The sequence below is a fragment of the Desmodus rotundus genome, chromosome 6 (assembly GCF_022682495.2).
Source record: "Desmodus rotundus isolate HL8 chromosome 6, HLdesRot8A.1, whole genome shotgun sequence".
NCBI classification, from domain to species: Eukaryota; Metazoa; Chordata; class Mammalia; order Chiroptera; family Phyllostomidae; genus Desmodus; species Desmodus rotundus.
In genome coordinates this window covers 81,865,680-81,881,292 of record NC_071392.1, presented here as the reverse complement: position 1 = coordinate 81,881,292, position 15,613 = coordinate 81,865,680, and the positions used below count along the sequence as shown (strand labels likewise).

Below are 15,613 nucleotides of genomic sequence, written 5' to 3'. Positions count from 1 at the left end.
TTTTGGACATGAAAGATGTTAAACACATCAAACTTTTAGTCTGAGATTGGAGGTTTAAATTTTTCTGCCTCACTGCAATTATTATTCAGAGGCGTTGAACCTTCTGCTACAAGGTCAAGGACAGACAATTATGTGTGACTCGCGAGGAGGCAGTATTTAAATTTGATTTGGGATTTACTGTTTTCACTGAATAGACAGAGACATGCAGACCTGCACGTTTCAAAGGATTATGAATGTTTCATGATTCGGGTAGAGGACTGGCAGATTGCTTTAAAAATGCGGTGTTTGCGGTGGCTCGCCCGATTTCATTGTTGCCATCGCTGCGAAGGCCTCGCTTGCAGGCTCTTGTCCAGACACGAAGGCGCAGGCACAGTTTGCCCTTGAGAAGCTCTCACTATCTGAGATTCTCTGTCTGTAACCCTCTTTTCCATCCCGAACCTCTGCGTGGTACCTACTCATCCCTCAAGATTCAAGTGTACCCGCCTCTGGAGCACTTTTCCCATCATTCCCTTTATGTGTAATACGCCTTTCCTCTCGTGCACATGTCTTTTTATAGCATTTAAGGGTGATATTTTCCTTTTCGTTTTCACACCTGACTCCCACCACTGTAAACTCCACGAGGGCAGACAACCATGTCCTGTCTGTTTATTTGTTTGCTTGGCCTATTTATTTATTTTCAGCTATGAAAGAATACAGTTTATTTTTGAATATAATAAACTTCATTATCTTTGCTTCATTTGTATGAATTACGGTTTACTTCCATTAGAACAAATAATTGCGAATTGACTACATGTACACATGTATTCTCTATAACACATAAACCAGTATTACTTAGTCTATTCTAAAATAATTTAACCCATTTCTTTTAGGTTTTTTTCAATTACAATTTGCATTCAATATTATTTTGTGGTAGTTTCAGGTGCCCAGCATAGTGGTCCCTGTGCCGAGTCCCGTGACTGTCTCAATAAGTGTCTGTTACGGGGACGGAATTTTAATTCGGGGATAGGCCCCATGTGTAAAGGTAAATAGCTCTAGAAAGGCATATGTGGGAAGGGCAAGATGAGTTGTACAGGCAGTAAATACGTAGGAGGTTGGCGGGACTGCTGTCGGGGGAAAGGTGTCAGAGGAAATTTTCCAGAAAGGGGAGATAAGGGGAGATAGAGGAGGAGTGTGATGGAGGCAAGGAGTAGACAGGGAAGGAGGCTATTTCAGACGGGAAAGGACGGAGGGATGATGAGCATGTGATGAAGACGGGGTAGCTGGCCAGTTACTACATAATGAAAGATTTTTTTGGTGGCACTAGAAAAATAAAGATAATGTTGGTAAAAATGTATCTGTCCTGAATGGGCAACGATGTCAAGAGATTTAAAAAAAGAAACAGACAATTTAAATGGAAGATGGCAATGTTAGCATAGGCATTTGTATATACATAACTGAAGTCTTAAGATTGGATGTGAGTTATTTAGGGTTCAAATTGCTTATTGATTTTTATAAATATAGTATTGAACCTATATTTATGCATAACTCCCTAATATGCAGGACCAATTACAGACAAAGCAAGGTTTAGGATCCCATTCTGATGACACACGTATTTTTGTGTTGTGCATAAGGATGGGGTTAATATGTGAAATCAATGGGATGGACGATACCCAGAGCCTCATCATCATTATAAATGAATTACATCCAGAGCCAAATCATTTGGATGATTTAGATGATGAGGTTTGGGAAGTTTGAGCTAATGAGATTTAGATGAGATTTTTGCATTTTGAATTGATGACATAATGGGATGAAGCCTTTGGGGGCCTGGAAGAGAGAGAACGTATTTTTCATGCGGGAAGGATGTGAATCAGGGGGGCAGGGGGCACATGAGGGTAGGCAGAATTTTGACCTCCACAACTGTTGCCATTTGGGTCACGGTCATTGGTTGTGTTATTTTACACGGCAAAAAAGACTTTGTTGATGTTATTAAGGTTAATCATTAGCTGACCTTCAGACAGAAAGATAATTCTGGATTATCTGAGTGGGCCCAGTGTAATAACATGAGCCCTTAAAAGCAAAGGTGGAAGGTGGAACAGGAAGTCTGAGCTCTGTGGCAGAAGGGGAAGGCGGATAGATTCAGAGTGTGAGGGGACTTGGTGTGCCATTGCTTGCTTTGACAATGGAGGGGTCATTCATGAGCCAGAAAATGCAAGAGGCCTCTGGAAGTTGAGAATAGACTCTAGCCAGCAGCCAGTACATGGCAAGAACTTCATTCCTGCAATAGCAAGGACATGGATTTTGCCAATAGCCTGAATGGGCTTCTAAGTGAATCCGCCCTGGAGCTGCTCAGTAAAAGCTCCATAGGCTGATAACTTGATTTGGGCCTGGTAAGACCCCAAGCAGAGGGCCCTGAAGAGACCAGCCCAGACTTTTGGCTTAGAGAAGTGTAAGAAAATCAATCAATATATTAAGCTGCCAAGTTTGCTGGGATGGAAAATTAATATGGTTAACATTGCTATACAGCCAGCCTGTAACTAGGTTAATGGCATGGACGTACACAGTGTGTGTTTGGGTCTCGCTGTCTCACGCCCTCTTGTGGAAGAGGAGGCTGAGGAATCTAGGAACTGCAGCCACAAGCCACGGCCACTTCCACTATTGGGGTCTTGGGGTACTCTGAGGGTTATTGGCCTTTCTTGAGAGTGGCCTTTCATGGTTTACTTCATACCAATGAACAGACGCAACTTCCTTAAGGAGCTGAAGCTCTTGCGCTTTCTTGCCGGCCCTTTCCCCTTTCCATACGGTCCTTTTCCTGATAGAGTTGGGAGTCCGCGTTCCTTGGTTCTCCTCAAAGTCATATCAATACTTATACGTACATGTAGACATATTCATCCACTCAACCCTTTCCTTCTATTACCCAGACAGTGGATGCTGCTGTTAGTGGGCTTCTCCCTGCTTTCTGATCGCCTGGCTTCTGCAGGGAATGGCCCAGCTCGCATACTAGCAAACATCTCCCTCAGCTCCAGCCAGCCTTGTTCTAAGTCTGATATGTGTTCAGAATGAGGTGGACATAAAAATGGGAAGAGTCAAATCGCCCTGGCAGGCTCACTCTGGGAGTCAATAGTATAATGTGTAGGGTGGAGCAGAGAGAATAATAGAATTTACCTCACACCTTTTCCTAACCTCAAGGCCAACTCTTCTACCTCTCCTCTTTATTTTACATCTTTCTGATACCTCCATGCATGCTAGTGTCTTGTTATATGACTGTTTTGTAGAATTACTTATTTAATCAACTTTTATCCAGTTAAATTACATCTGAGATGTCTGTTTTCATCTGTCAACTGTGTAAGTGAAAGCACCATACACTCAATGTCTTTCTTAATTCTAGTCTTTTTGGGTCTTACAGAACATTTTCCATCTCTTGAGAGAAAAAAAAATATTTCTTTAAAGAAAAAATGCTTTTCAGTTCTTCAAGGCTCATAGGAAAACCTCATGAAGAAGTGGGTATTTTCCAAACCATACATTATAAAAAAAAGTAAATGTTAATAGCTGGTATATGATTCATTTAATAGCTTTGGACATCAGTGCCCTGAAAAAGTTCTGGGCCAGAAATGTGGGTGTCATTTTCCATTTCTCATTAAAACTTACTCAATAGCTGGATCTGATTATGTTTAAAATTGGGGCCTATGTACCTATGATAAATTACACAGCAACAAAAATGCTCATTTTGCCTCTGATTCCATAAAGCGAGAGTTAATACAACTGAAAATGGTACCCAACCAAATCTGGATCCAAAAAAGGTTAAAAACAACATGCCATTTGGCAGCCAGATTCATCCTGAAGAAGGTCCAGACCATACAAGTGGGCAACTGTAAGACCAACAGTGGGGGTCAAGGAGCTAGAGTGCGTAGTATCACTTTTATCCTCTTTTTGTTTACTAGATCCTATAAGTTAACTTTTGCGGTTAGTGTTACTTGGTTTCTAGGGTGATAGTACTTAGTTTGGTAGAAGAGAGTGAATGATGAAGGAGAGGTTTGAAATATGGGAACTTTGATTGGATGGAAGTAACTGTCAAAAACCAATCTATAAAAATACTATCTTCTTTGGTTTGCAAACCTCAACCCAGTTTCTACATCTTACGCTAATAGTACATTGTCATAATTGTGAAAATCATCTCATAATAATTGTCCAGAATCATCTCCTTAGATTTTGTAGCTTTTATTCACCCCAGTCTTAGTGAACGCTTTGCTACGTTTCTTCAGCTGGACAACAGCTTTTGGGATTTGCCATCCAAAAACAGGGTTAGGCCTTGGAGTTTCAGCTAGTCAGCCAGGCTAAGGAGAGGGACTTTGAGAAAGACCCCACTCTTAAAGAAAGGGATTAGTAAGCATACCGAATAAAATAGCAGAAGGCAAGAACACGAGCAGTGGGTGCCTTTGGAATGTCTTGGAATTTTATTAGAAAGAATGTAAGGAAATAATATTTCATTTAAATAGTTTATAAGTCCTGTGAATTTATATGAAAATTCCCTCCCGCAGATTCTCGTTTACGCTTTTTGTGGCCCTCAACATGTATAACATTTAGGAGGAAACTCAAAATTAAGCTGTTTTTCAGCCAGAGACTTTGCTGTCAGATGGCTGGTGCCCACTCAGCGGGTGACCTGCATATATGTATTTTATATTTCTCTGTCTCCACTAAGTCAAGTTATTTTTCAGGGCCTATCACAAAGAATAGTGTGGATGGTAGTTAGGAGTTTTTGCAAAATGTGAAAGCAAATTCTCCATTAAATTTTATCCAAATTTCCCATATGTAATTACATTTCGAAGCTGCATACATAGTTTAGGGAAGCTATGACCTGCGGAGGTCAAAGCAGACAAGCACCGCTCCACCTTCTCCCCCTTCCCCCTACCACCTCCACCCTGCCTCCCTGCCAACCCTCTATTCTGAATAGAGTTCAGAGTGTTTCAACCTTGACTGTGCATGGGAATCACCCGGAGAGCTTGCTAAACCACAGGTTCCTGGACCCCTCACCCCAAACATTCTGATTCATGTATCTGGGGTTGATCCTGATCAGTTGCATTTTTAACATTCTCCCAGTTGATGCTGATGCTGCTGTTTGTGACTACATGTCGTAGCACTGGGCACTGATGACCATTGCCTGTAGCTAAGGGGAAGATGAAAATGAAACTGCTGGGTCTGTTGGATCTGCGTGGGGGGAGGAAGTAGGGATGCTGGTCCAAGTCACTACCTTTACTGAGGTCTCCATAACGGAACTACCCTTTCCCTCCCACAGAAGCAAATCCAGAGAAATTCAACAGTCGTTTTCGAAATAAAATGTTCTATGCAGGGGTAAGTATATATTTTACTTTATAATTATTGCATAGTATCTAATGCTAATTCACTCTTATTACTATCGATGCTAATTTCACTAAAAATAATTTCATAGGCATCTCAGATGTTTACATGTAGGTCTGTGTATGGTTAATGTGTAACATCTTGGTTTAAGAAGAAAAGGAAGGATGTATGTCTTGAGTTAGTTGGCAGAAAGAGCTGGTGTCCCTCATCTTTGAACTTCAGAGCCCTGAGGCTCCCTGTTGTACCAAGGGGATGATACCCAACAAGTGATGGGAAAAACAAGTGTCAAAGCCAGCCTGGGGAACGGGGAAATCAGGAGGACTGGAAAGCGCATGGAAAGTCTTGGGTGAGAGTGCACTTTTCACAGGGGAGCGTGTGCACCAGCGCTTGGATGAGAAATTGGCAGAGCATGGGAAGTCTTTCACGGAAGCATGTATGAGATTAAAGAGGGCCGCATCTTTTTTTCCTCCTCCTGCTGAAGCACATCCCAGAGGGTGAATGTCCAGAAAGAAAAATGCCTCCAAAATATTGATATAAAAATAACTGTGGTTTCAGTTTATACCACTGGATAGAGGGAATGGAAGGAAAGCAGGGGGGAGCAAGACATTCTCAGGGGCAGTACCTAATGTAGCAGTAGGAAGGTCAGGAAAGGTAGTCAGAATAGATTTTCAAGCTGACCCTTGGAAATGTCCACTCTTTTACTCTCCTGTGATCTTACATTTTATTATTATAGGTTATAGTTTGAAAGCAAAACAATTTCAACTTGACAGCCACTGTACCCCTCCAGTTTGGATTCAGCATGTTATATTTTTGTATAATTTAGCATCACTAGGAACTGTATAATACAAAGCAAGGATTTGGCATTAACCATGTAATCAAGATTTTTTCCCTTTATTTCCTTGTGGTTTAGGCAGCTTTTTCTGATTTCCTACAGAGAAGCTCTAGAGACTTATCCAAACATGTTAAAGTTGTTGTAAGTATTGAATGTGCTGACTCATTTCATTTGAATATCAGTATGTGTGCCACAAAAATTGAACCCCAAATACCAGTCTGCAGACTTAGATTAATCAGTGGCCTGCGTCGAACTTCAGAGACCGTTTAGTATCAATCATTCAACCGACATTGATTCATGAGCATTTAACCATGTGAGGGACACTGTCTTAATTGCTGGGGAAGAAGGTAAATGCGACGACTCGTTTCACTCCTGAATAACCTCACAGTTCTGCCTAGAGAACAATATCATAAACGCCATCATTGCCGTATGTGTATAATACACACGGTGATGGCGCAAAGGGGAGCTGCAATCTGACCACGGTGGGGTCGAGAGAAACCTCCAATGAAGAAATAATGCTGAGCTGGGTCTTGAAGTAGAAAGAGATGCTCGCCAAATAAATGTCTTTATTCCGGCTTGTCGGAGGTGCTTCCTTTTTAGAGTGGTGCCTTGATTGTATTATTTTGGGTGACTCACTGTCTGACCTTGTCATGGTTCTTCATCACTGAATGGATTTTTTTTTTTGGTGCTGTTTCTCCCTGGGTTGCTGTCCCAAGTTTTGGACACACACTGCTTGGAGGCAAGGGAGAGGGGAAGTTATCTTCTCTCTAGGAGATATATTTTAAAATAGCATAGTTGTTAAGAAAGACAGAAAATATTCTCTTGTAGTAATCAACTTAAAAGAAGGCATGAACGTGACTTTGTACATACTTGTATAAGTGAAGGAAAAAAAGAAAAATAATAGATGGGGAGGAAGGTATGGAAATGCAACAATGCTTGAATTCATCCGAGCATAGATGAAGCATAGAATATGGCCCTGGCTGGCGTGGCCCAGTTGGTTGAAGCATCTCCCATACACCAAAAGGTTGTGGGTTCAATTCCTGGTCAGGGCACGTATGGAAGGCAAGAAATCCATGTTTCTCTCTCACATCTCTTTCTTTCTCTCTCTCTCTCCCTTCTCCACCCCCTCCCCACAAAAAAACAATGAAAAAAATGTCCTCAGGTGAGGATAACAAAAATAGATTATGTGACAAGAAGAGATAGAATAAAAGATTTCCATGAGAATACAGGAAACAGTAGGAGCTGAGCTAATGGACATGCAGAGGGATGCACAGAAGCGTGAGAGGGTGCAGATTGGTAACTTTTGTAATCGCCAGTAAAACATACATGAGTCATGAATCTCTGCAGTCCGTGGAGACCAGAGACAGAGGCCTTTCGCAATAGTGCTACCGCCCTCGGCACTACTGTCAGATGTGTCCCTTCTCATGCAATGGCAACGGAAACCAAGTGTCTCTGAGTGGTAGTGACTCTTGAAAACAAAAATATTGCCTGAAAGCTACAAGAAAGACACATGGCCCCTTGACCTCTGAGCATCTTTGTTTTGATCAGATTATGGTGTTAAATTTAGTAGTAGCAACTTGACCCCAAGCTTCCCCTGTTTCTTCAGCTGCCTACAAGCCAGCCAAAATGAACTTTTCTGTTCTTTCCATGATTTCTCACGTGTAGAGGAAGAGCAGCAGCACCTGCCCAGAGAGCCACCGAGTGGTGGGTGGTGGCCATATTGAATGACGGCCCCTGTTCAAGTCAGCAGCATTGAAATTTAACTCTGTGTACTTCCCAACCCGCAGAGTGCTTCTCCCCCCTCTGGCAGTCCTCTTGATGATAAATGTTTTGTTTATGAACATAAACAAAATGGCTGTTTAGCTTGGATCAAAAGACGCAGAGAGGCCAGCATGGCAGCCAAATAACTAAAAAAGATTTCACATCAGTCAGCACGTGTAATATTTCAGGTGGATTGCTTTATGTGATCGTATCCTTTCTCACAAGGAGAAGAGCCATCAGAAAGTAAGTCTGGACATTGGGGATTCAGTCGTAGGTCTACCTGCAGGAGGTATATGACTTTGGGGGAATCATTGAACCTTCCAGAAAAGTTTACTTTCTTCATTTAAAACAGGCATAGCAAGACGTGTTTTTGAAGCGACAATTACTGACCACGGTGCTGTGGCACAGAGGGACACAAGGATATTTCTACAATAACATCACCGTATGTTTTCTTGAGTGTCAGATAGGAAGGATGGAACGTTAGCTAGAGCAATGAGACGTATGTATCACACCAGAGCATCTCACTTTGCCAAGGCAGAAGTCAGTGTTTCTGAGGTCATAGATAATGATCTCTTCCGAAGATGTAAAATGTGGGTTTGAATACTACACCTGAAGAAAAGAGGACAATAACGCAAACCTTCATACAGCATTATTTGCCCTTCTTCTGTGTTTTCTTCTTACTGTGTTGGCTCAAGTATGTGAACTTCTGCACAGCAACATGTTTTGTATGTGGCACTTTTCCTTTTATGTGAAGTAAGGAAAAAGTTGAAAACCGCAGCTCTAAAGAGTTGTAAAGTTTAAATGCAATCAAATGTAACAAAACTGTGTAAAACACAGTGCATTGTGAGCCGTCCAACCCTCAAAGAAGCTGATGACTTCCCAGAATCACTGATATGTTTCCCAGGGGAAAAAAGTTGAAAATTTAAAAAAATTATTTGTTTTAAATATGATAATGTTAATTACAGGGTTTTTTTTTTCTGGAAAGCAGCAATACTACTTTGCATGCTATGAATATATCACATTCTTTTTTTTTTTAAGTTTTAGCTACTCACAACACTCAGTGTTGATAGTTAAGATGCCTACATTTTTCCTGCATTGGCGTAGTCATCCATCAACTCATTTGCAGTCTTTAAGTAAATCGGGAGACTTCACGTTCGCTTAGTATCCAAGAATATTGTAAAAATACCTCAGTCAACGTCTACAGTATGTTTCCTGTCTAAATAACACTTTAAAATACTTTATGTAGGACTATAAGATTTCCCAGAAACACGTTTTGTGAATGCTCGTGAAAATTCAGCCTACAAGACCGGCAGGAAAAGGAGACCCCCTTGACTGCTGGCAGAGTCATTGTTCTTCGATCGGAACTCCTCCTGAAGAGATCTTCAAAAATTTGCACAGAGCTTGACGTGGTTCACTGCCGTCTCTGCAGGAGAAGATAATGGGGGAAATTCTGTGATGAGGGCGTGAAGGGAGCAAATATAAAAGCAGGCTTTATACCTTTGATACTGAGACGTCTATAATCTTGACTGGAGTTTTCCTCTTTTGATTTTTGTTACTGGTGATAAATGAGAAGGGGAAAGGGAAGCTTTTTCTTTGATTAGTCAGAGGATAATCTTGAGGAAAGCACTAGAGACAAGGGAAGCCACACAGAAAGGTTTGAGGCTAAGCCGGCCCGTGGCCCTTGAGACCCAGGGTCAAGTTTGGAGTCCGGGAAAGCAGGTGATCTCAGAAGACCGGTCAAAGTCTGTAAGAGGTTAACTTTATAAGAGCAAATTACTAATAGAGATAATGCTAATTTATAATAGATTTTGAAAAGCTTGCAGTATGTATTCCTCTAAACAGTTTTCAACATGTTTAACATTTTCAAGATTAAAAAAATTAGTCTCAAAAACCAAACAAAGTAAATCATTATACTCATGACTGTTTGAATCAGAGAGCTGTGGTAGGACTCGCTGTCCCAACTTGAAGCATCGTTCTTTTTAGCATTTTAAGCATTTCTAAATCATTTAATGTTAGTACTACAAGCCTAAATATCTAGTAATAATCTAAGGTGAAGAATGACGGTACTTCCTGGGTCTGGTAAAGCTATAACCAGAATAAATTTTCAATCGTGATAGTAACGGGCATTAACTGAAGCAGAGATGGGGCAAGGGGAAGATCTTGGTACATAGTATTGTCAACCCATTATCTCCAATCAATATTTTAGACTTGCGCTCACTTCAAAATCTTTGTTTTTTTCCTGCTTTGACTGCTTCAGTGTGATGGAACGGATCTCACCCCAAAGATTCAGGAACTGAAGTTCCAGTGTATAGTATTTTTAAATATCCCCAGGTAAGCTCTGCTCGTCCTGTTTCCTTGGTTTGATGTGAACTCTGTTTGACTTGAGGTTGTCTGTTTTCATTATAGAAAACTTCCAGGTACAAACCAGGAACATCCTTTATATCAATGGCTTAGTAGGAATTTCCCAGGTCTGAGAATTTTGTTCTCCTGCTTGGTTTGTTTAATATTCTCTGTGACAGGTGTTTTTTGTTATTTGGATTTTTTTTTACATGATACAGCATGCATGGTCTATACTTATTCATCCTTAAGTACCCCATGTACCCCTCTGGAGCAGAACATTTTAATTCTCAAATTACTGATCCCCCACCCCCCAAAAATGATAGACTTGAGTAAATTCCTGTTCTTAGTTTCCTGAAAGCTTTTAGGAAACCACGCAGCCTGATTTTAGTGTGGAATTCATTCAAAATCATTGCCAGATGATTGCTTTGAAAAAAATAGGATCAATTGGAGCAGGGTTTCCTAGCTAGGATGTCAGCTCTCTTGGTGTTATTATATCCCTCCAGAGAAAGGGGTATTTAAGATTAACTCAGTCTCAGAATAAGCACATTCTCTCAGTGGCATGAAATCAGAGTGCAGGCTCCCAGGCCAAGATTCCGGAAGGCATGGACCTGTGACCCTCTGCCGTTTGCAAACCCGATAACTCAGACACAGACTCTGCAAACAAGCTCTGTTTAGACTGCATTTAATGAAAAATGAGAATTGCATGTAAATCTATGGCTAGGAAAACCCTATTAGAGTCCCCTGATTACCTTCGGCGGTGCTCAGTGTGTTTACTTCCAGTCCTACTCCAGAAGTGTTTTCGTCTTAGTTGTTTAAGCAGAAGACCTCGAGGCTCAGGAAACACAAACTTTCTTTAATTTTCTTCCTCCTTTCTTTACATGTCTCTTTTTCATCTTGCTCCTGTCTCCTACCTCCTCTGGATTCCTATTCCTCTACTTTTCCAATTTTCTTTATTTTTCCCTGCACTTTCTAACATTGTCTGTCTTTAAATCCCTTCTTCACTCTTCTTCAGTTACCTTTTCCTTGTACTGTGGATGCTTCTTCTTAGTTATATAAGATTCACTGCTTGCCCACCCCAGCGCTCTCTCCTTTGAATACTGGCCGGCATGCCTCTGTCCTCCTCCACGACCAAATTCTGAAGCTGGTAACGCATGGCACGTCATGGAAAGCGGACGAACGTGAGCCGGAGAGGGACGTGTTGACAAATAACGAATTAAGAGAACGTTGGGCACCATGGAATGCTTCTGCTGTAACATCGTGGCTTGTTTTCACAGATGGATGTTTTGGAGATGAGGATGAGCCTATTTCCTTTTTCTTTGGCAGGTGTGCACCCGAAACAGAAAACTGTTCTCATGCGAAATAAACCTTTGAACTAACTGTGACCTAACCTCCAGTGATAATCACGAAGGGAGTCGAATCCATTTAACTCTGTTCTTAACCTTATGCTGCAGGTACTGTGCCGGCACGACGCCCTGGGGGAACCCCGGGGATCACCACGACTTCGAGCCTCAGCGCCATGACGACGGTTATATTGAAGTCATTGGATTCACCATGGCCTCTTTGGTGAGCGACGCAGCTCTCGTATTAAAATAAAATGTATTTTAGCCGCAGTGAGAGTGTTTCTACTTCACGCGACTTCGGTATAACTTCTCTCCTGCCTTATCCATGTATGAACTTAATGCAATGTAGAGGTGCTTGTGGAAAACAAGAACAAAAATTAATGCTTTAGGTCACCAAGAAAATCGATGCACATTTATTGGAGCTTCAGAAATAAATATTCTTTGTTAATTTTCCTGATTAATTTTCTACCAGAATTAAAATGCAAAGTGTTCATGTTAATTAAGAAGCACACGCCACACACATATCCCGGCATGGTGCCCACACCTTGCCGTTTGATATTTTTAGGTGACCAGGAAAGTGGTCATTTGCATTTATCCTCAACTCGCCTTTTTAAGCATAAGATGGGTGCCTCCATTATCACGCTATTCCTGAATATAGAACGACGTCATTTTTTGTGACGTTAATGAATATTCACTTTTCACAGTATTGAGAGCACCTCATATTTTCATTTGTTTGCTTGCATAAAAAGTAAATGTATATAGTGGACGTGTAATTTCAAGCAGGCTTTAGCATATAGTTCAACGTATTGAATAGTGAGGAGGCCAATTAAAATTATGCTTATTATAACAAAAAACTAAAGAAAAAATTATGCTTCATTATATCTTGTATGAATCAGACCACAGCGTTCTGGGCCCTGCTTCTGTCCCTGTGAGGCAATGTTCGTTTATAAAGCCAATTAAAATAAAACTTCTTCTTGCAACTGTTGGTTAGCACTTGGTTTGTGCTATACCTTATGCCTGGAAACAAGAAGGTTGTATTTCTTGTTCTAAACAACCCAGAACAGCCCTCTTTTTCATTCGTCGCATGGATTCCAATCACCTCAAAGTGCTGCGATTTAACAGAATTACCTCTTGTGACTCTGGCAACAGCATCCTTCACCGGAGACAGTGATGTTGCTCCGTAAATCTGCCACCTTTAGAATGAAATGCTAGTTAAGTGTAAAGGATTGGTCGGGGATTGATCTAATTTTAAGGATTATAGCTCAGGCACAGCTCTTTCTTTCCAGAGATCTTTATGTTAGTTATAGGAGAAGATTCGTCCAAGAGCAAATAGGAATAAGTCCAAGAAGTTCATGTGCAAGGACAAATTCTTGGAGGTGACCAAAAATGCCCCAAACTTGGCCGTGTGTGTTTTACTTTGCTGCAGTGAACGTGGATTGGCGTGTGTACCGTGTCCAGAGCTTCCTAGTGCCGACTGTGTGGTAGAAATCTGCCAGGGAATAAATGTCTGAGAGGAGGTGACTGCTTACCCAGGTCTGGGAGGGCAGGGAGAACCCTGGACACTTCCCCACTGCGCACAGGATCAAAACCTAAATCTTTACTTGGCCCTGCAAGATTGAGTTTCTCTTTGACCCTCCTGCCTTTCCCGTTGCCCTCTTTGCTTTCTTCCTAAGATAGCCTCTGAAGTCAAATACAGCTTTGAACATCCCTTGCTGCTTTTGCACCGCAGGGCCATTGAGCATGCTCTCTCTCTCTCTCAAACGTTTTTTATTCTCCATCTTCTCTAACTTTTCAGTCCATATTTGTGTCTGGCTCTTTTTATAGTCATTTTGGACTTGGGTGGTTTTTTTCTTACAATTGTTTAATCAGCATCTGCACAGGAAATAGAAGGCAGACTAAAACTGGGTAATGAGAGGAGAGTTTAACTGAGGGACTCTACAAATTGTGCACCAGGTTGATGAGAAGCAACAATGGATGGCCTTGTATTCCTGAGCTGAAGGTGCAAAGGCAAATAAGCAGTTACCTGTATCAGAAAGAGAACTATTTGGCAAGGACCGCTGATCAGAGTAGTGGTTACTAAGTAGAAGCGGCATCCAGCCTGTGCCATCCTGGCAGGGAGGAAGCTGGGGACAGAAATATAGTGACCTCACTCTCCTTGTCCTCTGGTCCTCTGTCAAAGCTTCCCTCTGGATAAGTCTAAACAGAAGCTGGAGGACAAAGGAACCACTGATACGGTGTAAATGGGTCAGCCTCGCAGGGACAGAAACAGGGCCCAGAATGGTAGCGCGCCGGCTGGGAGAGGCGCAGGGTAGCTATCCATCACTCCAAGGCCTCCTTCTCCGGCACACAGCGGAGAGCCTGATTCCCGAGGTTGGCAACGAGTAACGTGACAGAATGAATGAATGTTGCCAGGAGAAGAAGAATGGGACTTGGCATTCCGGAAGAAGGGCAATTACGTACACTTGGAAGTAGGAGAGATCGTAGTCCTCTGTGGGCACTAAGTCTATGATTAGTTTCGTACATTGTAAATGTATGAAAAAGGGACAGAGATAGACAGACGGTGCTGAAGAGGCCGAACCGGGCCAGGTCATGCGGTGCTTGGAGAATTTATCTAGGGGTTTTGACTTTATTTCAGGCTCACTGGGGAATGAGTAAAGTGTACTTTTTAAGTGTTTGTTATGGGAAAAGTTTAACGTGAACCAAGATGAAATAATACATTGAGCTCTCCTGTGTCATCACTTAGCTTCGGTAGGTACCAGCTCGTGACAGGCTTATACTGTCCCCGCCTATGACCTCCTCCCTTACATTATTTTGAAGAAGATGTCAGACATTATATCATTTTATCTGTAAAGATTTTTAAATGTGTTTTCAAAACATACGGCTTTGCTTTAAGAGCACAATCACATCATCGTCTCTAAAAAGTTAAAACAGTAGCATCTGAATATCACTGAATATCTCCGCAGTGCTCACATTCCCAATTGTCTTGCAAACGCTTCATGCTTCCTTATGCTCTGTTGGAATCAGGATCCAAATAAAATTCATTGGTTGTGATTGGTTGATATGACTCGTAAGTCCCCACCCATCTCTTCCCCCCGCCCCCATTTATTTGTGGAAGAAACCAGACTATCTTGTCAAGTTTCCCTGAGTCTGAATTGTGCTGATAACATACATCCCTGAGGTATTAATTAACATGTTCTCTCTTCCTTGCTTCCAAGTTAATAGTTGGATCTAGATGAATCAGACATTTTTCCCTCCAAATCTAGTTTGTAGGTAGTGTTTTCTTCTTCCAGAATAAGACAGGTAATGTCTGGTTGTCTCTCTTTTTTAAAAAAATAGTCTTTGATGATTAGTGCCTGGATTCGGGATTCATTGGGGGTTGAGACGTAGTGATATTCTAATTGTATCCTTCGTCATGTGTTGACTGGGGTATTTCTATAAAGGAGATATTCTCTTCACCTATTCTTTTGTTACTGCTTTATACAGTTGTGTCAGAACAGGAGAATTAGTGATCTTTTTCTTTATTGATGCATTTTCAATATAATAAGGTAGTTCACTAGCATCCTCTGACAGTTCCCATGGTTTTAGAATGGCCTTGAATTTGGGGCACTCTCCCCTCAAGAGTGGGTCTGTGCACCCTCCTCATGAATACAGCGGAAGTGATGCTATGTAACAATGGAACTCACTAAAGGTCATGCAGCAAATGCAAAATATGAGCAATACTGATGGCCTCTAACTGATCAGAATTGTGGAAGTTCAAGGCAATACTTGGTATTTAAAACGTCTCACTGCTTCACTCATTTAATATCAGCCGTAAGTATTCATTAAATATTTGTTGGACCCAGAAATACATTATTGAATCTGTGAATGACACTCTTCTAGGTAAAATCGTTATAAAATGAACCAAAGGGAAAGTCCACAGTTCTCAGGGTGCCCGCAGCTCGGTGTTTTGGGGGTAGACGACGAAGTAAACAAGCAACCACAGTCTGATGTCATAAGTTCTAGGAAAAAG

At 41.5% G+C, this 15,613-nt stretch overlaps 1 protein-coding gene across 1 annotated transcript in view; it reads left to right on the top strand.

Moving 5' to 3' along the window:
- Positions 1-15,613, top strand: part of DGKI (diacylglycerol kinase iota) — a 393,695-nt gene that overhangs the window by 229,842 nt on the left and 148,240 nt on the right. Inside the window, 4 exon segments of the mRNA XM_053927331.2 lie at positions 5,270-5,325; positions 6,242-6,304; positions 10,182-10,255; positions 11,716-11,827. Coding sequence (XP_053783306.1) covers positions 5,270-5,325; positions 6,242-6,304; positions 10,182-10,255; positions 11,716-11,827 — 305 coding nt within the window.